Source organism: Tachypleus tridentatus, chromosome 7 (assembly GCF_004210375.1).
Source record: "Tachypleus tridentatus isolate NWPU-2018 chromosome 7, ASM421037v1, whole genome shotgun sequence".
NCBI classification, from domain to species: domain Eukaryota; kingdom Metazoa; phylum Arthropoda; class Merostomata; order Xiphosura; family Limulidae; genus Tachypleus; species Tachypleus tridentatus.
Genome location: NC_134831.1, coordinates 174,067,546 through 174,095,314, shown reverse-complemented (window position 1 = coordinate 174,095,314; position 27,769 = coordinate 174,067,546). Strand labels below are relative to the sequence as shown.

Genomic DNA, 27,769 nt, shown 5'->3' with positions numbered 1-27,769 from the left:
GCCGTACTGTTCTCACGCCTAGGAGCGAAGCTAGCGTTGACTGGAAGGAACCAAGAAAATTTGGCAAAATCTGCTGTAGAATGTGAAACAGTTTCTTCTTATAATCTAATTGTTTGACCAAACCTGACATAACATAGAAGTATTTAATACATAATCTAATGGTTTGACTAAACATTATATAACATAGAAGTATTTAATGCATAATATAAATGTTTGATCAAACACAAGATACCATAGAAGTATTTAACACATAATCTAATGGTTTGAGTAAACATCATATAACATAGAAGTTTTCAGTAAATTAGAAATGTTTTCATAAAAAACCGGTAAAAAACGATAACACAATAATATAATAACACAAGCGGTAAAATTGTATAGCTATTATATAGCTGTGTTATATATTATTTAAGTACGAAATAATGTTCTTGGATTTTCTCTGTTACACAAATTACATCATACAGTAATTTAAGGTAAAAATTTAGTTTGATACACACAGCTCAGTATTATTATTAATTTTTTCTAACTTAAATGTTCACCTTCTTTTGTATTTCAGCCTTTGTGTATCGTCGGTGATTTAACTATAGAATCAGATATTGAACAGATTATGAAGTCAACAATTGATACCTATGGAAGACTGGATATTTGGTAAGTTTAGTTATTAGAAAAAAATATAGATTAACACATTACGTCTATAACGTTTTTCCGTTATTTTTTACGTGATAGTATGTGTTATTTCTTAATTACTTGTGTTGTGAAAGTACAGAAAATGGCCATTATTCCCTTCAAACTTTGCTTTTGTGACCTGAATAATGAAATTTAGAAATTAACCTATTTTATATGTAAAACAACATGTGAATCAAGATTTACATGTATTTATACTAAAGTTATATAAAAATGAACAAAAGTGTTTAGAAGTGAGTAGTTTTATCGAGATTTGCGACTGTAATGTAAATCACTTTTACGTATCAGCCCCAAATATAGTATTCAATCATGTTTTCGTTATACGCTATTTGGTCACAAAAGTAAAGTTTGAAGAGAAAAATAGGTTTTTCCATCTACTTTAAGCATAAATAATTGGAAAATAACACTTTCTGCCCAGAAACAAAAAAGAAAAAAAATTTGTGACATGGTGTTACTATTACAAGTCAAAGTTTAAGCCTGGCGGACCCATTATTTAACAGGCACTCCAAGTATAGAAAATAAACTAGTCCAGTTTTCAGATAAAGTATTTAAGCTTAGTATCTGTTTACCAATTTTTTATGTGTTATATTTACTTACGAGTTAATGTCCTACTTTTCTAATTATATATTGCATTATATGTAAAGTTGGTAGTTTTATTTATAAATAATAACCATCACGTAAGTTTTGTTAGAGTTCCTTCACTGAAAATATACATTGTCCAATGTGACGACCTAATTCTATGACCCAATACCAACTGCTCTTCCTTCACTTTGGTTATGTTTTGTAGAACCTTCCTGTTACTTTTCTGAGTCTAAATGTGGGTTCCTACTTAACCTACAAAGTATCAAGACGTTCTTGGGTTTCCTCTGTCACACAAACTACATATCGTTCTAGAATAGCCAGTGTTTTACTACTGTACTCAAAGCATTTCTTGTTTAACGATACAGTTAAATATTAAAAAAGTCCGTTCGTTGAGATGAAAGAGATGAAAATCTTTTCATACTTTAATAAACAGGAATAAGGACACATTCTGTAATGTAATATTCCCTGAAATTCATCTGTACTTGTAAATCACTTCTTTTTAATTGAAGTGACACAGTAGGATTCCAACCTTGGTGATTAGAGATCATGGAAATTCTTACTTAGATATAGATATATAATAACGATCTGTACTCACTAAAAGTAAGAGGTATGGAGAAAACAGAAATTATCCCATGCGAAGAGATCATCATAGCGCGTGTCGCCTAGTAACAAACTCAATCAGCTTCAGAAGTTTCAGTTATAACCCTAATAGCTACCAAAGCACCAGAAACCAAAATGTATAAAATTCTGTGACACAGTTAACATTTTACATGTCTTTAATTTTTAATTCGTAAAGATAAAAAAAATGGGAATGTAATGTTGGAACAGTAAAATGTGTTATTTTTGTTTTAGGTTAATAATGCTGGAATAGTAGCACTGGACTCAGCTAAAGATGGTTCTTTAGGGACACTAGATTTGGTGTGAAAAAACAATGTTCTGTGAGGGAGCTAGCATGTAGTAATTATATTCAGAAATAAGGAATATATACACAACACACACACACACACACACACACATATATTTCGGCAGACAAGGAGAGGACTGTGTGTATTTACTATTTGTATTCAATACTGTATGCACATAGTAGAATTTGTTTGTAGTTAAGCACAAAAACGATATGTCCTCTAATCATTCCAGGTTTCAAACCCTAGTTTCTAGTGTTTGAATTCTGTAGGCATACTTCTATGCCACTAGACGGTATATTGTACTTGTATAAAAAAAATGAAACATTGTACATTAAATAAAAACTAGCTGTGTTACTCAGTGTTGCAGAGTTTTCGAAAACAAAAAAACACCTTACTGTCTCTGTTTCCCGTTCCATATTTCGATAGGTAGCAAAATACTTTGTTTATTTATGAAAAAAAACATAGCGTTGATTTTGAAAATAAACCACGAACCTGTTTTAAATCAGAGCTTTCTCATAGACGATGATTTTCATTTTTTCTTCACTAGTAAGGATAAATAGTCCCTTATGGATAATATTTTGATTATCTTGTGCACGTATGAGTGTCCATTTTAGTGAACAGGATAAGCTTAGTTTTATTTCCCCATCTCTCCTCATCCCCCCAGGATTATTAAAATTTCAAACTTAAATATTTATTTAATATTAAGTTCAATGTTAATTTAATATATGTTTATGAATGCGATCCCACATTCACATTTTGAAATTAATGAATGAAACATGCTTTTAACAAAATACAATATAATACTTTATAATGTATCAAAGACAAAATCCACTTCCAGGTATTGAAGCATCCGGAAGAAAAAGTATAGAATAATATATATAAGTTGACTTGATTTTAATCTCATTTTACATAATAATTATTGTAATGTAAACTTTTCTCTTTTACATAGCATGTTTTATGGTAGACATTTTATATTTCATAAGTTAGCTTTACTGTTTCTTTTTCCCAAACATACTAATTCTGTATATATCTCGTCTGTATGTGAATTAATTTTATGTTGCATTAGTAGCTGTATAGTTATTAGATTTAACTAAATTGGCCTGTAATTAAATATTAACTCAAACTTACCAAAAAATGCCAAGTCAGCAAAGAATTTATTCGTGATATTTATATATGTTAACGATAAAATTACTGCTTCGGGTAGCAGACGATAGATGCGTATATCAATATAAAATTGTTGTTTGCGCACCATCACATGTGAGAAATGTGACGTGCTCAGAGAATACATGAAAAGAACAATGAATCAAACAAGTAAACACATAGACTTGGAATATTATATGTACATAATGAAAGAACTTTATACGTATATTATATGTAGATAAGAAAAATATTGTGAGGCTAAATTTTAAAAGATTCAACCTCTAGTTTCTCATGAACTAATTTCGTTTTAGAATATTGTTTTTTCTATTAAAATAAAGCAATGTGTACCTTACGTTATAATTCGATATTAAATCTGCCTGAAATAAACTGTAGAATTAGTGGATATGGATAGTAAATAGTAATTTATAAACAATTTTCGTTAAGGAAAAACTCTCCAGGATCGTTGTAAAATAGTTCGGTCATAAAAAATATTTTGCAGACATATGCGACCGAACACCATATTGGTTTTGATAGTGACGTCATCTGTTGTTTTAATGGTTAATTTTAAAAACATTCTAAGTATTTTTCTTCTATGTCTTCCAAGTTCTGTGTACCACTTGACGATGCTAGCGTTTCCTCACCTGATTGAAAGTAAAGGTTCAATTGTCAACGTTTCAAGCGTTCTCAGCAAAAGGGGAGTAAGTAGTCTAATATGTAAGAGCTTGTTTGTTTGTTTGTTTTTAAATTTCGCACAAAGTTACTCGAGGGCTATCTGTGCTAGCCGTCCCTAATTTAGCAGTGTAAGACTAGAGGGAAGGCGGCTAGTCATCACCACCCAACGCCAACTCTTGGGATACTCTTTTACCAACGAATAGTGGGATTGACCGTAACATTATAACGCCCCTACGGCTGAAAGGGCTAGCATGTTTAGCGCGACGGGGATGCAAACCCGCGAGCGCACGCCTTAACACGCTTGGCCATGCCGGACCAATATGTAAGAGCCAGTGAAAAATTACAGATTGTGGTTTGATTGAAACGTGGTACAGAATGATATATTTTTTTCATTAATTTTCAAGGTGTAATTTGTTTTGTTTCACTTCTTAATGTCATGTTAATTTATCCCATAATTTTTATCACAGTCCTTTTTATGGCGAGTTTTTAACCATAAAATATTTTGGAACTTTCAATGTTAGCGACAAGTTTGGTCGTAATCCTATATAAACATGAAAGACGTTAAACTTAATTGAAATTGCTTGACAGATTTAGTTAACTCTATTGTAGTTTCTAAAGCAAAACATGGCATATTTGTAGTTTTCATATTATAACAATTTTATGAATTTTTCTAGTGTGCAAGAACCCTGTCCAATTCCATGTCAAAAGGCGCTTTATATCAGTTTACCAGAAGTGTGGCATTAGGTGAGTTTGTTAACAAATACATAAATATTGAGAAACGAACATAGTTTTATATAAAAACATCTGGGACTGTTCATAAATTTTAAGTTTTATATCTTAAAGTAAGGTTTTGTTTATTTGTTCATTTACATCGTAAGATATAGATTTATTCATCTGAGTGATTAACTTATATTTCATTGTGAATATTGATCATTATATTTCCACGTACAAACAAATTATTATTTATACAAGTTTACCGAAATTAACCCTAAGTAACAGTTTTGAATCCTTGAAGTATAATCCGTTAAACGTTCGTTAAAATGAGTTAACAATACCACTAGTTTGAATAGCACATTCAATTAATTAAAATCTTAAGTGTAAAATAAACGAATTGATTATATGGAATAACACACATTTCAGTCTGCATTTTCTGAAGATAATTTTTATTGGAACTTTATTTTCAATTTTATTACAGAATACGTGAATTCTATCTTAAGTCTTTAAGATTGTTGTTAGTGTAAGCCTGACGACTGACTGAAGAAATGTCAAATTCAACGTATGCTTACTTTCAGTATTAGTTTAAAGAGTTCGTAAAAATTCTGTTTTGCCCATTGTGTGAGAGTAATTGTCCTGCAACGTTAATATACAAGTGTAATATTACTACATCCATTTCAAAGTGTAACAGATTATTCTAAATAGAATTTACTTCTGTATTGTCGATACACTGTGTAATCACTATAAACGTTATCTACGTTATTTATTATTTGCTAAAATAAGAGTAAATATTCCTTAAAATAATCTCGATTATTTATTACTTTTTGAGCTATTTTTTGGTCTAAATATAATTACACCCTTTGAAACCTTTTCTCGATGTTCTTTTCATATAAAAATTGAAAGAGCTGGTACCAGTGTTCATATTAATAGCAGGGTAACGTAAACCATAGAAACAGATATTTATCACCGGTTGGATTGTCTTTAGAAATTTCTTATTTTTCCAGATCTTGCTCCAAAACAAATCAGAGTGAACTCAGTAAAGTAAGTATGTTTTTATGTGTTCGTAACCTTTATTTAGAAAATTGTTTTAGATATATATCAATTTTTATTTTTATTTATTTAAAACTGAGCTCAGTTTATTGTTTAACGTATTCGCATTGTGAATCTGATGTATTGGTGGAGAGTATTTTGTTTTGATATCATATTATGTCAGATATCATATACATGTTGCGAACGATGGTGTTTATCACAACGATCTTCTGTGTTCTATTTGAATAGCTGAGCACGCAAGACAACCTCAACATTCACTTTTATAATAACTGGAGAACAGGAACTAATCACACTGTCATTTACATTTCAAAACTTTACGTTACTTAAATAATATAAATGTAGATTTACTGTATGTTATTGTTGAGTGACTCTTAACATGAATGAAATACTCAGGAATTACTTTTTGTGGTGGATGGTATAAGTAGCTTAGAGCTTTGACTCTGAGTGTTACCAGAGAATACATTTTTTTTTACTGTATAATATTTTTGATTGTTGAAAATTGTGCTCCGTAAGGAATATTTTCGTTTCAAGAGCTCTTTGTTTATACACAATAGGAAGGGGAAGTGCTCTTTGGGCATTCAGGAAAGAGATATCTTTCTTCTCCTATTTGGGGAATCTATGCCTTCTCAAGTCTCTTGCACTTGCCATCACTGACCTCAGGGTTTATGATTGGCAACCATAGATGATTCTACTATAGTTACCCAAGTGTTGGCGGTGGGCGTTGTTGATCAGTTTACGAGTTCAAAATTATGTACAGCTAATGAAGTTTTGTAGAGCTGTAAGTTTAGTTTGATGCTAAATTTGTAAAAAAATAGTCATCCAGTTTTGATCTATGTTTTTATTATCTGAAGACAGTTGATCAGTGAGAATTTTGATCTGTTTCCAGATCCGAAAGCAATACAATTATTTTTGAGGAGATACCCATGACCTGATAAATTAACAAAAAATGAAATTAACGTATTGTATGAATGCTTTACAAATTCTGGAGTACTGTAATCGCAACTGAACAAAAATACGATTCATTATAAACAAGTTAAGATATTATTTAAATATATATGCAAAAACGGCTCGTTTGGGTTGAGAAAATATTTTACAAAGAAGATCGATGACCGAAGAAGGTCGAAACGTTGTTCGCTCTTCTATGTAAACTATTTTCTCAACCCAAACGAGCCGTTTTTGCATATATATTTCTCTACAGGTGGGTTTTCTCGACATCACTGAAGATATTAGTTATTCTCTATTGTTTGAATTATTAGTTACCCTGTTAATTTCTGTCGGAAAGATCTAACGTGTGAGATGTGATGCTGCTGAACACGTTCTGCACTATCAGCTATGGACTCGTGACGTGGTAGCACTCAATCCCGTTTCACAAATCAAAGATTCTATTAAACCCTTGTGTTGATGTGTACTACTTGCTATGTGACTTTCTATTAGCCAGTAGGTCAACACTACAAGCGTTTTGTCTGGTCAGTTAGGCTGATCTGATGCATAAGATACCATTCAGGTTGTGAGTAGCACTTCTTTATAAAAAATACACTTTGTATTTTTAGAAACGGTCTTCAAATTAGAGAAATATAGGAAGTTCGAAGAATGAAATTTTTAATTGATATACAGATTTCTTAGGACTTTCACATAAACACAAATAAAAGGTTTTCTGAGCATGATCATCAATATATTTGTAGTTTTCGACTGGACTTGAAGGAGGACAGCTGGGTAACACGTTAACAGCGCCCTCTATCAATCCTCTGGTAATTCACATGTGACATAGGCGATTCCCGGTGTCACACTCAAGACTATACATGTATTTCTTACTCAATTTATAAATGATAATTTAATATTTATATTTTTATTCAGTTTAGTTTTTCTTGTTAGTTTTATTTTTATTCTTCGTATTTCTAACAATTTGAACGTAAAATGGTCTTAATCTGTGAGACTTTATAAAGAATAGAATACTTTGGTTTTTTTTTTTGCTCAATTAAATTTTGCAAGTAATGTTTCAAATATTTTACATGCTAATGTTCTCTACTTATTTTTATTTTGCAGTCCTGGATTTATTGAAACAAATATATTGTCAACTATTGGATTAGACGCAAAGGAAGTATGTGAAAAGTGTATCAGTTTGTTGATATATAACTATAATACGATTTATTTAAAGTTAGAAAAAGTCACTAGATTCATAAAAAATACTGGTCACTCTTGTTAATTGAAATCAAAGATATAGTGTGAAGTCCAACATAAACTATTGGCATTTGTTAGAATATTGATGTTATTCTGTTTACCACTCTTTGGAACCCAAATGTTTTTAAGAATCTCCTAACCAACAAAGTAATGGATCCGTCAGCTATTCGGTTCATGAGTGCGTTTTCTTACAATTATGGCACATCTGTGCTATCTTCAGTCTTTATGAAGAGGAATCGAGCCGATGGTTTTTGGGCTGTAAATCCGAAGACTTACCACTGTCCTACCGTGGGACTGTTTCATCCATAAACAGTGTACAAAAATGCACATTTTTACTATTAATCGAGACCGTATATGTGGGGTTACGATAAACACAATACATTTCATAAACCTAAATTATTTCAGCATGGTTATCTAAAGGTATTAGAAATGTTTTTGTTTATTTACAAGAATTAATTGTTCAGTTTCAAGTTTTTCCTGATCTCAGAGCCCTGTTAGATAGCAGGCGGGTTTCTACCATACTGATAACAATCATACTGGTTTCTAATTCATTTAACATTTTAATACAGAATATAACGTGGCATAAATACATTTCGAAAATCAAACCAGAATAAACACTAACCGGGGATATTTATTTTAGACATATACACCAAATACCCTCTTAACATAATTTTCACCTCTTTGCCAGAAGATTCTCTGATGCATTCGGTTTAGTTGAATAAGTTATTAATATAAATGAAAATACAATTTATATATACACTTATTTTTCACTTGATAACATTGAAATTTAACATTACATGCACATAAATATCTTTAAATCTGTATATTACAGATAATGGAAAAAGCAGCCCTGTCATATCCGCTTGGTCGTGGGGTACAACCTCAAGAGGTCGCCAATGCAATCGCTTTTCTCGCTTCTTACGAAGCTTCGTATATAACAGTAGAAACCCTTGTGATAGATGGCGCTAAAACTGTCTCTTACTAATAAGTTTGCTTTTTGTTTTTCTTCTACAACAATAAAACCTAAGTTACTAATTTATTCCGTTTGTTCTTTATTTGTGTGATGGTAGTTAAGGTGGCGATTTAACTGATCTAAGTCTATTGGTTGACTGTTCTGATCTTTCTAACATTTGTTTTTATTTTTGGTGTAAAACACATTTTTTGTCTTTAAATAAAACATTACTAATTCATTCCGTTCAGCCTCTAGTTATTAATTTTGAATAAAATGGTCATTAAGAACAAAATAAACCAAATATAATATTGCTTACATAAATTTTATATTAAATGGTACATCAGTTGGATGACATCAACCAAAGTATTCTATTCTAGATTAATTTCAGTCACAAATACTCGCTTACGAAAACAGTTTTTTCTGACATCGAAATAATGTTGGTGTTGTGTTTGTCAGTGTAGTTTTTACATAGTATAGACCTTAGTTTTGTGCCTGGTTTTTGAATAAATTTAGTATTAACTGGAATGTCATATTTTGTTGCCAGTTTTTGCCAAATGTTGGTTATTTGTCTGCTTATGTCGGGAATATGTGATATGCAGCAGTAAATGGTTTCGTGATTTTTTAATTCCTGAGATATAATTCCTTTTGTTAGTTGCTTTTGTCTAGGTGTGTGCGTATAGTGTTTTCTACGGTTTGTGGAAGAAACTTATTGATGTTGATGAAGTATTGTTTTATTTTGTGTAAATCGTCGTTAATTTTATCTGGTGAGCATAGTTTTATGGATGTGTTTATTTGATTTCTTTGTATATTGAGTTTTTGTTTTGTTTCATGTGCTGAGTCCCAAGGAATGTATAGTCCAGTGTGAGAGATTTTTCAGTAGATTTATTTTAAATTGTGTATCAGTTCTTGTAATTTTGAGGTTAAGAAATGAAATTTAATTGCTTTCTTCATCTTTGCATGTGTAGTTAATGTTGGGATGTATAGAGTTAATGTGATTGAAAGAATTAAGTGTCTGTTCTGTAGATGTGAATCCCACAATCGTTTCGTTTACATATCTGTACTTGTATAGTGGTGGATGTAATGCTGTGTTAGTTGTATTTCAACTTGTGTTAAAACAAATATCGCCAGTTCTAGCCATTGAAAAACACCACACCAACATTCCATATAAAATACAATGTGATAACTGCCACGACTTCTATTGGAGAAACATGAACGTGTTTGAAACAGTTATATTCTGTGTGTCTTTGTAAGATTAAAAAAACGACAATTCAAAAAAGGGGAAATATCTTAAAAAAGTGAGGAGAGAAGCCTTTAAAAATATGAATCAGACAGAGACGCTAAACATGTAATTTGTTTTTATCACTAGGCCTATTCAAAACATATTTCTTCTACATTATCAGAGAGTTGCTATATGTTGCTGAATATATAGAGGGATCGAAATTGTTTCATTTTATATGTGAATCTACATAAACATTGTTATTATACACCTGTGAACAAACCACGTGATTAGTGAAAGCAAACTTTCTTGGTAGATGTAACAGATCAGAAAACTGTCATATGTAACAACAAACTGTGTAAAAGTATTGAGCTTTTCTCAGTTAATTCTTGGATGTCGATCTGCCAGATCAGAATCATGTCCATGTTCACGTTAGGTAAATATACATAATATCCTGGTGGTGTAACTTACAAACTCTTGACACTCGGTCAGTTTACATTGGCGAAAAACAAATGTTTATTTTCAGAGATGGCTGAAATCACAATATTGAACCTTTAGTATTAATCTATTAGCCACTACCCATAATTCAATCATTCAGGGTCTTAAATCATATTTATAGATCTTTGGTACAAACACTACACTTGTATTTACAACTCTATATTACAGACACTACAATTATATTTGGAACTCTGTATCACAGACATTTCAATCGTATTCATAGTTCTATAGAAGAGACACTACAGTTGTACTTGGAACTCCACATTACAGACACTTCAATCGTATTTATAGTTCTTAATTACGGACACTAGAATTGTCCGTAATTCTAAAAGTGCAGATAGAAACATCAGCAGATTTCCGCGAGAAAATAAATAAGCATTCTGTTGTTGTAGAGCAAGAAAAATAAACTAAACGAAGTTTTATCTCTCTGTCTGTAACTTCTTTGTTTTAAATATTTTCCCGTTATGTGTTTTTTTCTGTGAACAGTTAATTTATTTCTCCTTTCGTACTTTGTAAATAAACACCCCTGCAGGGAAACTAGATCACAAAATATAAAGCAGTGTCTTGAAACGTAAAGCAATTCAGAACCAAAGTGAGAAAGTTTAACAATATGACATACTTTTCATGTCTTTGTTGAAATATTTTACAAACTGTTTTATTTCGCTGTCACTAGATTTCAGGAGTTTAAGTCTAACTTCCCCCGATATTCCTTTAATTTTTACGATGTGAAAGTAGAACCTTTCACTGTGTTGGGAATAGCTCTAGAACCTGCACTAACAATTTTGTGACATGGCGTCCTTATCTGTGCGATGTGCGGAGGAGTGTCATGGGGCATTAAGACGATCCTAAAAGGTCAACCAGACATGATGTATGTCTACGAGAAGGTTTTAAAGGTCATTGACTTAGAATATGGTATCTCGTTTAATGTTGCTTGTTAACTTCAGAATCCGAGGACTCCATTTTCGTACCTCACTCAAACGCCAGAGGTACTAAATTTGGCGCACGTGCTCCGTTACCTCATTAGGTGTCCTAATTATTTTTATTTATGAAAACAACACCACTTCTTCAGAGGTTATCTATAGGAGTGATTGAAGGATACAAATAATAAAGGTGTGTTTGCTTTGAGTCGTAATGCGAATTTAATGACATCCTTACGTGAAACTTTCTCTTACCCTTCGTAGCTTAGAAATTTAAACTTTACTTTGTCAGGTAAAATGCTCTCGTGAAGCTTTTCAGAAATACTTCAGTTACAAATAGAATGATTTTTAACCATAAAATTTATTCACTCCTAAAACAATCAAAATTCTGAAACAGTTCAAGGTTTGTTGAGAGCTTCAACACTATCGGTAATTATCGACGGTTTGAAATTGACAGAACGAATTATTACTGACGGTTTGAATTAAATTGTGTGAATTTTTATTGTTTAAAATTAAGATTACATAAATGACACTCCCGATGGCTCAGCTTTAAATGTGATGGATTATAACACTAAAACTAGGGTTTCAATACCCTTGGTGGACAGAGCACAGTTAGCTCATTGTGTAACTTTTTACTTAATAACAAAGTCTGTGATTGTTTACATCCTATTCAATTTTATTAATAATTTCTGTAGATTTATCTTGCAATAAGTTTCTACATCAGTAACCAGGCATGTAAAGCTGGTGGGAACACTTAAAGCTTATTTTTGAAAATTTTGCCCTCCCGTGCTTCCATTCACCACCATTTTGCCCAAACTGTTTGCGAACTTTCACGTTGCCCACCACTACCACCTGAGATTACATCTACGTAATTCCATCCACGTAAAAAAAAGACACAGATGAAAACTGCATTTATTAAATACTGTGCGAATTCCATCAATTGTCTGAGGCACTTGTTTAAAAAATAAAAATGCTATGTTATTATTCATATTAGTATTATTAAACGGCTAATTTATAGCATGTTAATATATATTTGGCTTTTCCGCTCAGAAAACAATTTTGTAGAATAAGCAAAAATTTAACATTTACTACTACCCGGACTTTTATTTAACTGCAATATTAAAAATAAATACACGACTCTAGGTCGAAAAATTAAACACTGGCATAGTTACTGTTTGTTAGGCTCGGCATGGCCAGGTGGATTAAGATGCTCGAATCGTAATCTAAAATTCGCGGGTTCCAATCCCAAACGCACCGAACATGCTCGCCCTTTCAGACATGGGGGCGTTATAATGTGTGGTCAATCCCATTATTCGTCAGTAAAATAGTATTCCAAAAGTTGGCGGTGGGTGGTTATGACAAGTTGCCTTCCCTTTAATCTTACACTGTTAAATTAGGAACGGCTAGTGCATATAGGTCTCGTGTATTTTTGCGCGAATTTCAAAGAAATTGTCTGTTAACAAAATTATTTTGTATCATTTGTTTGTTTTAAAACACTCAGGTAACAACATGATGAAGAAAAGTAGAGTATTGTTGTTTTTGTTTTTCTACTTCCGAAACAAATACATTTCCTTTTCTTTGTTTTATACTAATAAATAAATAAATGGCTAATAAAATATTATTCATGCACTATTAAAATATGATTTTAGCTTTTGCTTCAAATAGAAAAATGATAACATATATTTTATCATTTTTAAAGTTACACAAGTCCAAAGTTATGAAAGTAAACAAAGAAATGTTTTGATTCACCCAGCTTGTACTGAAAACAAATAATAACCCGATAATATATTTAAAAAAAATCATTAGATACGTTTCATCAATTTTCTATTAATAAAATTTATGTAACTCTACTTAAAAATAAAATATTACTTTAGATGAGCATTTATATAACTCAAATACAAAAAGCGAAATTACGTTAGATATTCGTTTTTAATTATCAAAATAAACATTAAGGTATTCCTTTTTACAAATATTGAATTAAATTCGATGTCCATTGATAATTATTAAAGTTTAACGTTTACATAACTCTATTTCAATATACAAATTAAGTAATATACTGGTTAATAACTATTATTAATCAATGTTTATTGGCTTATTCGTTATGTGTTTATAATATTTATCTTAATTTTGGGTTAGTGAGAAGTGTCGTCACATGTCAGTGTCGTCTTTTTTACCTGTGAAAAATGCTAAATTAAGTAACCCTGAAGTCAGTAGACGAAGTTCAGGTAGCCCATTGTGTAGTTTTACACTGAAAAAATAACAAGAAGCTAAAGCCGAAATTGAAGCTTTGATTGTCTGGTAAGTGACACTAAAATCCCATCCATTTTGTGGTTCGCTCAGAATATAATTATTTCTAAACTAGTGATTTAATTTTAAAATGGTGGCAAATTACTAAGTTGTTGTACAGTTCAACCTCCTGTATCCTGCTTTAGGCTTTATTTACATACTTGTGCAGTCAGTTTTATTTTAATATTGTGTTGTCGTTTTTAACCTTATCAACTAAATAACTAAGTTATTTGCTTTATTATATCACTAGTTCTTATTTCTATTATCACACAAATCTATAGTTAGTTTAATGAACAATATTATTATTAGGCTTAGTCTTAACACATTTGATGTATAGGCGTCCTAAAGTATCTACAACAGGCAGTTGAAATCTATTCAGTTAAATACTCTGCCTAAAAAATCTATCAGATAAGTAACATAATTATTTATAGCCTCATATATCTAATAGTAATGAAAAAAATCTCTTGTAAGTTCTTATAACATAACATGAAGTAAATTATTAAGATACTATTGTGAACGTTTGCATAATTTTTAAATAAAGGTAGTTAAAAAGTGGGATATGTTTCCATGACGTCGCATGGTATGGAATAACATAAGTTACAGAATTAGTACAAAAACGATCTGAGTTAAAAGAAACAAACAGAACAACTTGTAGTGAATATCAAAAGAAGGAATTTCACTGATATGATATTCTATTTCATGTAGGTGGACTGGGTGACAGCCAGTAAACGTACTCTAATGGTGTCGAGCATTTAAATAGCCATACGTTATTTTACAGTTCCGGATAAGTATAATATATTTCTCTAACGCTCTGAGAGCTTGTCCTTACAAGTTTGGTGCAATGGGTTTTTTGTGGTGATCTAATTGCGTAAAGCTGTTCTGAACACGATACTTGCCGTTCTGAGGACCCAGGAACCGAAGATATAAGGCGCTAAGTTATAAACTGTATTAATTTAATCATACCTGGATGATGGGAAAGACCCCGCCCCTTTTGTTTTGCACCAGCTGTATTTCTTGAACACTTACAAAAAGCAGGGTCACTATCACCCGTCTCCACTGAGAGTCTTGAGACATAGTTATTACTGTACTCTGTGGTCTGTACTAAGAAACAGTTAAATTACTCCGTGACGTTTTTCATTAGTTACTTACAGTAAGTATTAACTAAGTATTCTTATCTTATAATTCTATTCCACTAATTTATTACATTATGTTCCACTGCATATAAAGCAACAATCGGTTAAAGTTTGTATATACAATATAAACAACACTTTATTGCTTTACGTTTTATTTTATAATTTTTAAGAACATTTTAATTATTTCTAATTTCCTTATTGTTTTCTCAATTGTATTATCATATCTCACTACCAGACGTGGACAATTAATTAAATACATAACAAGAGTGAAATGCTGACAATTGTTAAATGATGGGATGAAAACACAGTCTCTTAATTCTGTTCCAAAAATACTTCAGTTCATCACGTGAAAATGTTCCCACTTCTCGAAAACAGTTTTAAGCCTACTTTTTTGGGTGGATGGGGGGAGTACTAGCTCTCACTTTATTAATGTAATTTAATTGATAAATTATTTAAATTTTCACAATGCAACTATTGAAGCATTTGATACCAAACAAATAATCTGAAATTGTCTTTTAAGCTGTATTAACTTTAAATACATTATTTTGTCAACCTGGATTCGAACCCGGCACTTTTCTACAACCGAACGTTTGTTAGTAAATCACTTTGCTACGATAATATGAATTCTTCACTAAAATTAAGAGTAATTAGATAAGACATGTATAAACCAACCTTATCTCTCTCTTGCTATAAACAATGTGATTTGTTGTTACTTCTGTAAAGTTTCAGTATTTAACAGAAATGGTGAATAGGTGGACGTGATAGAATTTCGCGCAAAGTTACACGACGGACACATGCGTTAGCCATCCTCAAAGTAGCAGTCTATGGCTAGAGGGAAGGCAACTTTTGAGCTGCTCTTTTTCCCAACAAATAGTTGTATTGACTGGCATATAATAATTCTCCCACGGCTGCAAGGGCGAACAGATTTGGTGAGCCGCGGGGATTCGAACCCGCGACACTCCGATTGTGAGTCAAGTACATAAACCACCTGGCATTGCCGGGTTTTCAAAACATGAGAGTTAGCAGAGTGCATGTTGTTTATTTAGTTTCGCTCAGTTTACAGTTAGTTAAGATCTGCTAGTAAGATCCTTTGTGATAACCCAAAGTACCATATAATTCCTCTTCTTAGACATAAGGCTGACCCTCATGCGTCATCTTAAGAGTTGAGAATGAATACTAGTTTGACTCCAGTTTATCTTTTGGTGATTTCAGTTTTTTTATGATTATTTCTTCGGCTCGGATTCGTTATCGTTAGGCGAGTGGTCCACTATCTGAGATACAGAGTTGAACTATTAGCACTGTTTCGTGTAGTACACTTCAAACTAACAACAGTATCTCGTTAGTTACCATTGTCTCTCATCTCTTCTTGCTTCCATGAGTTAATAAATGTTGTCGAGGCAGAGGAATATATTTGAAAATGTTGGATGTAGGGTTGTCTAAAAGACTGGTAGATTTCTTTAGTCATTAATTTCATTTGGTCAGTTAAAAAAATTAAAGCAAGAATTTACAAGGAATAATTTTTAATGTTTTACAAATTTTGCTGCTATTTATTACTCAAACACTAGATTAATTAAACATAATTTATCATAATTTAAAACGACCTCACTTACGACTTGGAACACGCGGTGTGATTCTGTTCTTTCGTCTCGAAAATGTTGAGGTGTCATTTTGAGAAGATATTTTAAATATAATATCTAACACAAAGAGAGGATAAAAGAAGTAAGGGCGGACCTGGTGGTTTCTGGAGAAAACACTTTTAACATCACAAAAACCTTAACTTTACCAAAGTTGGAGATTAATAGTATAGTAACCTGTTTTACTCTCCTTCTTGTTGTAACTGACCAGGGTCAAGGTTTCGTTTTACCCAACAATGTTAAAACTGCGTAGTTTTATCGTTTCCTGTAAACCCCACAAAGGCAGGCGGTGGTTTTGAGAGAGTTGGTAAATAAGTCATAAATACGTGTCATAACAACCACAGTATAAGACGAGAAAAACGAGGTAAGGAAAAACACAAGAATGATGAATCAGCATTGTTTTCTTTGGTGTATTTATTCACCGTGAAAATAGAAGAAAAACTATTAATAACTATTTCTGAAATACAACACACCAGTTGCAGCAAAAGGTTATTACGACAGGTCACATAATAACTTAAGTCACAAGAGTTTGATACAATCCTGTTCAACTTGTATTTCTTGTCACACGCGATAAAACAACCAGATGGTTAAGGTTAGAAAATTTACACAATTGTTTCGGACGATTACACTTTTCAGTTCGTCAGTTACAGATAATATGAAATCGTCTCATTGTGCATTAAAACACAAATTGACCAACAGGATGACCCAGGAAAGATTTAATTTTCTTAAAAACCCGATTAGTTAAAGAATTTTATGGTATTTATATTTATTTGTATTACTATACGGTAAAAGTATTGTTTGAATAGAATAATAGTTTTTCTTAAGCAATACTTTGATTCATTAAAATTAAATATTTAGAGTCTGAATGATCCAAACATAGTTCTTAGAGTTAAAAAGTTGACTTGTATAGCTTTTTAAAAATGTGATTTTGCGCATTCTTTGTATGAAACGGAAATTTAAAAGTTTATCACAAGTTCCTGATGTGTCGTTCACGATGGGAGACATTCTGAGCTTTTTCTCATTACTGTTATGTCATGAACTACGATAACACACGGATATATCCTAATTAAATAGTAATCACTGAAGCTGAATATTAAACATTTTGTTTCTACAAGAATTAATTAAAATTAAATGTACACGAAAACACAAGGGATTTAGGCAGACTTAAAATGAGTCCTTTAAACACTGGTTACAATTCGTGACGAGAAATCACTTGAAGTGAAAATTATCTTACGACGGCTAGTATGTCTATTAAAACTTACTAATAAAGCTGAGAACAATGTTTCATCTTCATCTTGTGTTGTTACACATGCCAGCAGCCTTAAGACACTGGATAAAACACATAACTGCATCTTTCTTGATGTTGTATGAATATTTACAATTTTATAAGTTATTAAGTGAAATAATAAATTCACAGTTGTACACATTCAAGTAATTTCACTGATACCAAGAAAATAATATTTGTTTGTTTTTAATTATTAATTTAAAGTATAACGTACTAAAAGTGTGACGGTTACAGTTAAATAATTTAATTGTTTTGGTGTTTTACTAGATGACAAGATTAAAAGTCGATTTTTAGGTTGAGCCAGTGTCTTATGTAGTTTGCTTAATAGGTGGGACCAGTTCTAGTGTGTTTTATATAATAATTTGAACCAATATCCGACATAGCTTATACAAAGAGTTGAACCAATTGGTCGTGTAATTTATAAACCAAGTTCAACCAATGCACGGTGTGGTTTATATACCAAGTTAAATCAATGTCTTATGTAGTTTGTATAAGTTGAACCAACGTTTGATGTAGTTTATATAACAAGCTTAACCAATATATGATGTGGTTCATATAATAATTTGAACCATTGTCTGACGAGGTTTATATAACAATTTGAACCAATGCCTGGCGTGGTTTATATAACATGTTGAACCAATGTCTGACGTGGTTTATGGAAAATGTTAAACCAATGTCTTAAATTTTTTACATAACAAGTTGTACCAATACATGGCTTGGTTTATATAACTAGTTGAACTGATGCTTCACGTGGTTTATTTAACAAGTTGAACCAACTCTTGACGTAATTTGTGTAACACGTTTAACTAATGTCTTGTGTAGTTTGTATAATAAGTTGAACAAATGCCTGATGTGGTTTATATAACAAGATGAACCAATGCCTGATGCAGTTTATATAATTTGAACCAACGCCTGACGTGATTTATATAAAAAGTGGAACATACACATGACCTTGTTTGTTTAAGAAATTGAACTGACGCGCTTACGTGGTTTATGTAAGAAGTTTAACCAACGCCTGACGTGTTTTATGTAACAAGGTTAACAAACGCTTGACGTGGTTTGTATGACAAATTGAACCAATTTCCGATATGGCTCATATAAGAAATCGAAGTAATATCCGAAGTGGCGTGCATAACGAGTGTCCGATGTTGTTTATGTAACAAGGTAAACGATTGTCTGATGTTGTTTACATAACAAGTTAAACCAATACCTAGTGTGGTTTATATAAGAAATTGAACCAATATCCGATTTAGCTTATATAACAAGTTGAACAAATGCCTGGAATAATGATTGGAAATCAGTCACTATTTATACATAAATATTGATAGTTTTGCAGGTTTTAGCTTTATAAAGACAAACTTATCCTGAATTTCAAGCGTCATTTTCCTTTAAACATTTTCTCATTTGTGATTGTAAACCTTTGAACACTCATATTTTGTTTTTGTCCGAATCTTTTTCTTTCCATTTGGAAAGTATTTATATTAATTAAACAATATTGTATCACTATGTTTTGTATCAGACACAAAATAGATATTTCTTTTAGTATTTCATCTTTATACATTTCAAGATAGACTTATCGCTTTCTGCTTTTAGAAATATTAATTTATTTACCCTTAATGTCACTAGTTATCCATACATTCTATATCCCTGTCCACTTATGGTTGGGTAATCTTTGTTTATTTTACTTTCTAGGTCTTACAAGATTAATCTGTTTAACTAATCATAATGATAAACTCTATCTAATGTATTTAGTAATTCAACTCCTTTCTCTTTATCTTGTAGAGAAGGTCTAAGATCAAGTGGTTCCTGTTTATCACTGGCTATGGTGTTTATCACTACCAATTAGTATCTCTTCCTTGGTGTTATACTGATTGATTGTCATGCAGACAACAGTCCTTCATACATTTTAGTTGAAGTATTTTAACAGATTAAAAGTAGTTTTGTGTCCTTTTTGTGTATGAACTCATTTAGTAGAGATCGTACTGATATTATGTTTGTTTGAGAGACCTGTGATGTATGTTACAGTACGTGTTTTCGACAATTTCTGTCTTAATGCATGTGTGTGTGTATATATATATATATCAAATATTTATAGAGTAATATTCTTGTTGTTTTAAATATCCTGGTTCACATGTTATGATGTATAACACTACTGTTATTATAAACTGTTTAGATAAGTTGTTGATTATTACATCGTGTTATTGTTTTTTTTTATGTATACAACTGGTATATAAAGTTTGGAAATGTGTACATCCAAATCTTTACCTTAACAAGACACAATAAAAGAATGAGTAGATATTATATATGTGTTTCACCAAATGAATATATTGTTGTGTATATTATTATCACGGATCTTATCATGATAAACAAAAAGGACCGTCACGGGCTGGTGGTTAGGGCGCTCGACTTGTAGTCTGAGAGTTACTGATTAGAATTTCAGTCACGCCAAATATGCTCGCCCTTCCAGCCGTGGAGGGATGTTATTATGTGACAGTCGAAACCACTATTTGTTGGTAAAGGAGCAGCCCAAGAGTTGGCGGAGGGTGGATATGAATAGCTGACTCTCTCTATTCTTACACGTCGAAATTGAACCAAAATAAGTTTTCAGTTTATTTGCATCAGTGAACGTCTCATGTCACTAAATGTTTCCCAAACGTAATTTAATAATTAAAAGATGAAACATTAACAAATTGTGATCCAGCTTATACATCTTTTTGTTTCAGTGTGGATAACGTTTTGTGTTTGTGTGTGTGACCGTCACGTTCTTTAAAACTATTTTTTGTGTGTGTGTGTTTTCTTATACCAAAGCAACATCGGCCTTGCTGCTAATTCCAACGATGGCTATCGAATCCATTATTTTATCGCTGTAACAGCAGGGGACAAACCTTTATGTACAGATATTTAAATTTTACAAACCTAAAAATGGGACAACATTATGTTACATGATTTAAAATAATTTAGGAAATGAATATTTTGTATAAAAAATGTAACATGTTTCCACTTGACATTGCAATCATGGAAATAGTGCAGTAGCTCTCTCGAATCACATCCGGCCAGCAAAGGTCTGACTGTGAAATACGAAGTAATTTTTGTGTTTCAAAAATATGCACCCCGTTTCCTTTCATTAAAAATGTTCATTTGGAATATTGAGCTAAAGTGATAGGACAAAGTCAATAATTAGATTTCAGTCTTCTTTCAAAGAACAATGGAAGAACCTTCACATTAGTTTATAGGTTATTTTCTTTGTATGTAACATTAAATCACATAATTCTTGGAGTAAAAAAGTGAAGTGTATCAGTAGTGCCCTTAAAATAAAATAAACTTCACACAACTACTTGTAATGAATATTAAATTTAAGCACTTTATAATGCACCTGACTGTATTTTGCACTGATAGGGTTAGAAGTATATTTTTTATTATGAATTGAAGGACATGAGTCTTTATCACAGATGAAACATCAAAAGTTTTATAATTAGTACAACAGAAACTTAATGGAAGTGTTTTAGTTGAGCAAATAGTAAATACTTTGTGTGGCCTACTTTTGTTTTAATTACTGCAAACTGTCTTTAAGGCATTGTTGTAACATATGTAATCAAAGTGTTCTTTGGGATTTTACTTGAAGTGTTCCTATGTGTTACTATAAAGTTTCTATTGAAGTAACGTTTGATTTCTCTAGTTTTCTTATCAACCAAATCCCAGACTTTCTCAGTTTGGTTGTGATCCGGACTCTGTGAGGGTCATTGCATCATTTTAATGACTACAGCATCTTCTTTCTTAACTAAATAATTTCTGCATAGGTTGGATGCGCATTTTGGGTCATTATCTTCTTAGTATGATAATCCATTACAAATAATATTCATACCATGATGGATCAGTATCTGATTGTACTTGGTATTATAATCCATTACAAATAACATTCAAACAATGATGGATCGGTATCTTATTGTACTTGTGTTGGTCTATTTATTTTGTCATCTCAGCAGGAAAACACCATCAAACCACGACACTGCCCCACCATGCTTCATGGTAGGTGTTGTGTATTGATAAGTTTATTTCACCTTTCTTACGTTAGACATACAACCAACGCTTTAAATGAAATATTTCAAATTTGGACTCACTTTTCCAGATCATAACACTCGAGTTTGCACTTTTCAGAAGTGAAGGTTTTAACTGCTACACAACCAAATATTTCGTTATCTTTGAGTGTTCTTGAAAATGCAGATCTGGACAATTTTCTGTCTTTTGGTACATGGTTGTTTATCTCATGGTTGAGGTCAGAAGCAGTCTCCGTTCTGTCCAGATAGTTCAATGAACGAAGATATTTAACATCAGTATCATTGAGTTTAGGTTTTCTGTCTTTTCCTTTTATATTTTCAAATTTACCTGTCTTGGTCTCATGATCTGGGGTGTACCTGATAGTGTTTGGGGAACATTTCAAGTCTGTAGCAATTTGTCAGAATGTCCAACCTGTAAAGATTTTATACAAGCTTTCTGTTCTACTGTCAATTCTCTACATTTTTTGGGCTGTGGCATGACTAGAAAACTTGATATATTGCGTTAAAGATTGTTTTTAATCAAACTTATTTGTGGAGTGCTATTAAATTGATTTCTTCTGGTATCTACATTTACCATATACTCCTTGCTAGCTTCTTTCTATGTAGGTAAGACACTGGATAAGGTACCATAAAAGTTAATCCATACCTTAAATTCCATTACGTTTGTTCATTCAACCAGAACCCTTATGACATACCCTTGGTACAAGTATATGGGAATTCTAAAGAATAATAAGTTTTCTCACTCTGTCTCATTCAGTCGTTAACAAGGATCAGTGAAACATTACTATAATGTTGAAATTTACATTCTGTAATGGTATGGAAGAATTACCCACATTAAAATGATAATATATTCTAGTATAGTCCCGACAGTTTTGCACAGTATTGTAATTATACAGAACAACAGCAAAACTGTACTATGTAAGATTTATCTCTTTGTACGTTTTTACCTTTTATGTCCATATTTTTAAAATATTTCTTACAGTCAGTCAAAGGAGAAAGTCTCGCTTCTTTCGTGAATTCCTTCTCAGGTTTTTATTAGATTGATTAAAAACCTACAAATTGATGTTTATATCGATATGAAATTTTAAGAATTAAAAAATAAATAACACTCTTGTAACATATTCGTGAGAAAAGGCATTTTGATATATAATTTTATACCCACGAGATACAGTATGTGATGAGTAGACATATATTTTGCTATTGTACACATGCAGAAGATAACGGTAGTTTTTCGTGCAGTTTTCTATCTTGTTTTTAAGTCAATGTATCAATAAAATTCCCAGTAATCTAAAACATATTAGCAAATCTTGAATGTCGGTGTTGAAAATTTTCAACAATAAATATTGATTTTGTTGTATCTTATATGTGTCATATAACACACCTGTTTATATTGTACTAAATTTAGAAAAAAAAAGACACATTAAATATAGCTTCTTGATGTAGATAATTTCATCAATGGCTACTTCACGACATTAAGAGAAAAAACTGGACCAGATGGTGGTGTTAATCACAGGTCGGTGAATTAGTTTTGATTATTTGTTTTAACATTATAAACCTCTGATATGATAAATTTAAAATAAAATAATCAACATCTTATTTATATTTTTCCATTTATTATACCTGTGAAATAATTTCTTATTTTATAAATTTACATACCTAATGGATATCTAATCATTTAGGTTCACGTTTAGGGATAGGTAGAGCCACTGCCGTGTTGTTCTATCGCCTTGGAGCGAGGCTAGCTTTGACTGGAAGAAACTATAAAAATTTGACAAAATCTTGTTTAGAATGTGAAGCACTTTCACCTTATATCCTAAAGATTTGAGAAAACATTATATAACATAGAAGTATTTAATACATAATCTGAAGGTTTGACCAAACATTATATAACACAGAAATATCTAACACATAAATGTTTAAATGATAGTTGCTGATAATGTACTAATATATAAATAATGCCATATTGGTTTTTAACTGAAGGAAAATATGTTCATACAAATTGTAACTGTTGTAACGAGGATGGAGATATTATTGAGAAGGGCACTTGTGGATGTGTAGTTTGACTTTTACTTAACATTGTGAGAGAGAATAAATTGGCAGATACCAAGTTATGTTTCGAAGATTTGTCCATTTTTTGATGTATGCGTAACTGGTTTCAACTTGAAAAATATGTTTAATAAACAAAACGAATATACATGTACACAAAGAAATAAAAAAGAGAAACAAGTGTTACTAAGAGTTTCAAAGTTTTGTTCGACAACCTGAAAATTGAGTGGGCATATGGTTAACATTCAAATATTTTTATATTCTTAACTACTACATTTATTTTATTTCATGCAAATGTTTATTTATTTCTTTGATACTTAATAAAAACACAAATATTTTCAGATGATTTCTATATTTGTAAATTTACGTCATATTACATAAAATCATTAATCTCTTCTTATAAAAATATTCTACTTACCCTGCATCTTTCTATATAGATAGATCTTTATTAAATATATTATAGATTGATTTCGAATTGTTATAATGAATTTTAAGTTTAAAATTTTGTATTCGTATTTAAATATAAACATTTTTGTTTTAGATTATACTTATTTAAAAAAGAAATAGACTGGCTTCGAAAAATAAACCACAACTTTAATTTCTCAAAAAGGAATGTCACTACAGCCATGTTATGATATCAAAACCATGTGTTTGTGTTTGGAGAATAAAAGTAATCTTTTATCGTATGTTAACACAATTTAGTGACAAAATAGCATAATAATTCTTATATATTTGAATACAATTTTAAACTCAAAACCTATTAAGTAAATACTAATACAAATATAAACATAATTATTTTTAAATTTTATTCTTTATCGTTTATCGTTTTACATCCCAGGAAGATGAGGATGGAAAATATCAACAACGAACATTTCATATCATGTAATGGTAAATACTTCTGAAGTTGAATAGATAATTTTTTATGTTTGGGTAAAATAATCTAAAGTATAGTTTAGAGGGAGTTTATGGCATAACGTCGTGATGACATGTGACGCAGAGTGAAACGAATATTGTTTAAAAAAGGATGAGATAGTTAGTTAGTTAATGAGTAATTGAATGTATTAGTGAACAGAGTTCAAAAGCAATGAATTTTTACGATGCACTGCTGTAACCCTCCCCTACAGTAAATATTCTTGCGTAATTTCACCGCATAGTATTATTCACGAAACTACAGCATACTCTATACCTCAACTACAAAAATATTGTTTTATAATTAACAAGGTGGTCCGTCATCTTTACTCAATCATAACAGTATGTATTCTTTAAAATAATTAGGATAGATTTGTTCATGAACTATTTTTGTCTCGGTGTAACTACGCACTAACACAATGCTTTTTATTTATTTATTAATAATCCGAGAAAGTAACTTAATGTTAATAGAGGGTTAAATGTAAACATTAAATGAAACAAATTCACAGTTTTGTTTGTTTTAAAAACATTGTTATTGTAACAATAAAATCCTCTCTCTATTTTCAATTTCGTCTTTTTATCGTTTTCAGACCTTGTTTGTCCCAAGCATGTCAGAGTAAACTCAATAAAGTAAGTTTGTTCTTTCTCTCCTTCCATATAATCGATATTCGTATGAACATTTTAGGTGCATGTGATATTTTGATATGCTTTTATTTAAGGCTGGCCGTAGCCTAATGTTTAGCCTACTCTGTTGGTGAATCTAAGGGTTCATAGTTGTAGTGATGGTAGAATCACAAGAGTACGCGCGGGTTTCTGTTTACTATTTCCTGCTTGTGTAGTTTTTCGTTAAAATTGTAAAACAAAGTAATAAAGTTTTGATTTTTTTATCTGAAGACAGTTGATCAGAGAAAATTTGATGACACAAAAGTTTGTGATCGTATATTGGTTGGCCAGTGAGAATTTTGAGCTATTACCAGAATCTTTCAGAACAGAAAAAGAACACTTGTTTTGATTAGTTACATATCTCCTGTTAAACCAACAAAATGTAAAATGGAAACTTCATAAATTTTGGATTATTTTTATTCTAATTGAACAAAACTATGATTGTCAACGAGATAAGATATTGGTTAATCTGTGTTGTTTGGGCGCGTTATACAGCAGCAGACAATCCCCTTTTTCAGGTCATACGTTCCATTAAAGCCTTTGTGGAGACGTTTGCTATTACGTATATACCTTCTCTCTGGTCAGAAGTTTAAAATTTAAAAGTTATACCTGGCCGTTTAACCTCTGTTTACAACATAGTTCCATCCAAGTTGTAGTTTCTATTTCCTTATAAAAATGGACTTTGTACCGTTAGAAAATTTAATGAATAAAATTTTAAAGCAGTAATGTTGTAATAAATATTTCGTTTACTATTTCACGTAAACTTACACAAATCTGTGCATGACCGTTCTTACATTTAATGAGATATTCTTAACAGCGTCCACTATCAATGATCTAGTAAATCTTGTGTGACCGAATACCCCAATTTGACTGTCACACTTTGAGCAAATCCAATGTCCCAAATATTCACTCTCTTGGCAAGCTAACTAAGAGTGCTTCCGGCCCCTTATATAAACTACACATTAATCTCTTAAGTTATTTATAAAACACAACCAATAGGGTATCTAAATGTATTTTCACTTTAATCAGAAGTATTAGTTGTAATTTTTATTCACTGTGGTAATAATTGTTTTTAATGTGAAGTGTCATGTGAAATCTGTGTGAATTTGAATAGAACCGAATACTTTGATTGACGTGATCTGCTCTCCAGTGACACAATGACGTGTCTGGGGGCTCACACCGCTAAAACCCGGGTTTCGATTCCCATGGTGAGTAGAGCACAAATAGCTAATTAATTCCAAACAACCAGCCATCCAAACTGACGTCACCAACAGTTACGTGTTGTAACTCAAAGAGTTATATGATAAATAAGTCTATATCTCTACAATACTTTATTATAGACATCCCACAATGGTTACTTTATTCAAAGCATCATTTTGTATAAAAGACACTTTTACGTCTTTTATGTAATACTGCAATGATAAGAAGTTCATTGACTTCCTTTCGTGTAACAGTGTCAGAACCTCAGAATAACCGAAGTATCGCCAGGAAATGTTTCATGGAGCCAAATTTAAATTATTAGATATCAAGTGACATCACATTATAGAAAGATAGTAGGCACAAAGCACAAAAGACAAAATAATTTAAATGGTGCAATTAACCATGAAATACATTAGTCCTTTATGTTACAGATTATATTTTCAGTTTTACATTTGGGAAAAGGAGATCTGTAATATAATAATTAAGTTGTTAATTATTAAAATTGATAAATTCTTAATAATAATCATAACTCACATGCACAAATTAGCTTAGGTTAATAAACTGTAAACTGAAAATGACTTAAAAACCTTAATGTAATAGACAGGCCGAACGGGTACGCTCAGCCATTGGAGTTTCAACTAATTCCACTAGACACAACATAATCTAATTGAGGAATGCAGTGGCGACTAGATCACACAAGCACTAACTTAGAGAATTTACTGTTACAGTAAAGAATCTGACTCTAAGACTAAATTTTACATAAAGCACTTTTTCATATGCTGTCAAAATATTATATATTACAATCAATATCTGAATAGCTTGATTAAACTAACAAGCTCTAAAATCATTTAGTATAAATAGCAAAACGTTCATTAAGAATACTTTCCATAACATCTCTTATTCATTACACTGTATAACTCAACTGTGTTATCTGATAATAGCAATAATCGCAATACGTCACTTACAAATAGCTTCAGAGATTCATTTGGTGATGGTTGTGACTTATTTCAGATCAGGAAGAACTATTTTCGAGGTTATCAAGAACTAGCTTTG

The 27,769-nt window shown here is 31.4% G+C and overlaps 1 protein-coding gene and 1 long non-coding RNA gene across 2 annotated transcripts; both read left to right on the top strand.

The window, feature by feature from the left end:
- The first annotated feature begins 552 nt into the window (after nucleotides 1–552).
- LOC143258243 (putative oxidoreductase YmfI) lies at nucleotides 553–9,061 on the top strand. Its single transcript, XM_076517227.1, has 6 exons — nucleotides 553–645; nucleotides 3,913–4,006; nucleotides 4,655–4,724; nucleotides 5,699–5,735; nucleotides 7,788–7,842; nucleotides 8,755–9,061. Exons 1-6 carry the CDS (start codon nucleotides 605–607, stop codon nucleotides 8,905–8,907), a joined length of 450 nt encoding a protein of 149 aa, XP_076373342.1. The 5' UTR covers nucleotides 553–604; the 3' UTR covers nucleotides 8,908–9,061.
- Nucleotides 9,062–13,661: 4,600 nt separating this feature from the next.
- On the top strand, nucleotides 13,662–20,134 carry LOC143258242 (uncharacterized). Its single transcript, XR_013032221.1, has 3 exons — nucleotides 13,662–13,803; nucleotides 14,497–14,941; nucleotides 19,626–20,134. It is a non-coding gene; the product is annotated as an uncharacterized LOC143258242 (long non-coding RNA).
- The last annotated feature ends 7,635 nt before the right edge of the window (nucleotides 20,135–27,769 follow it).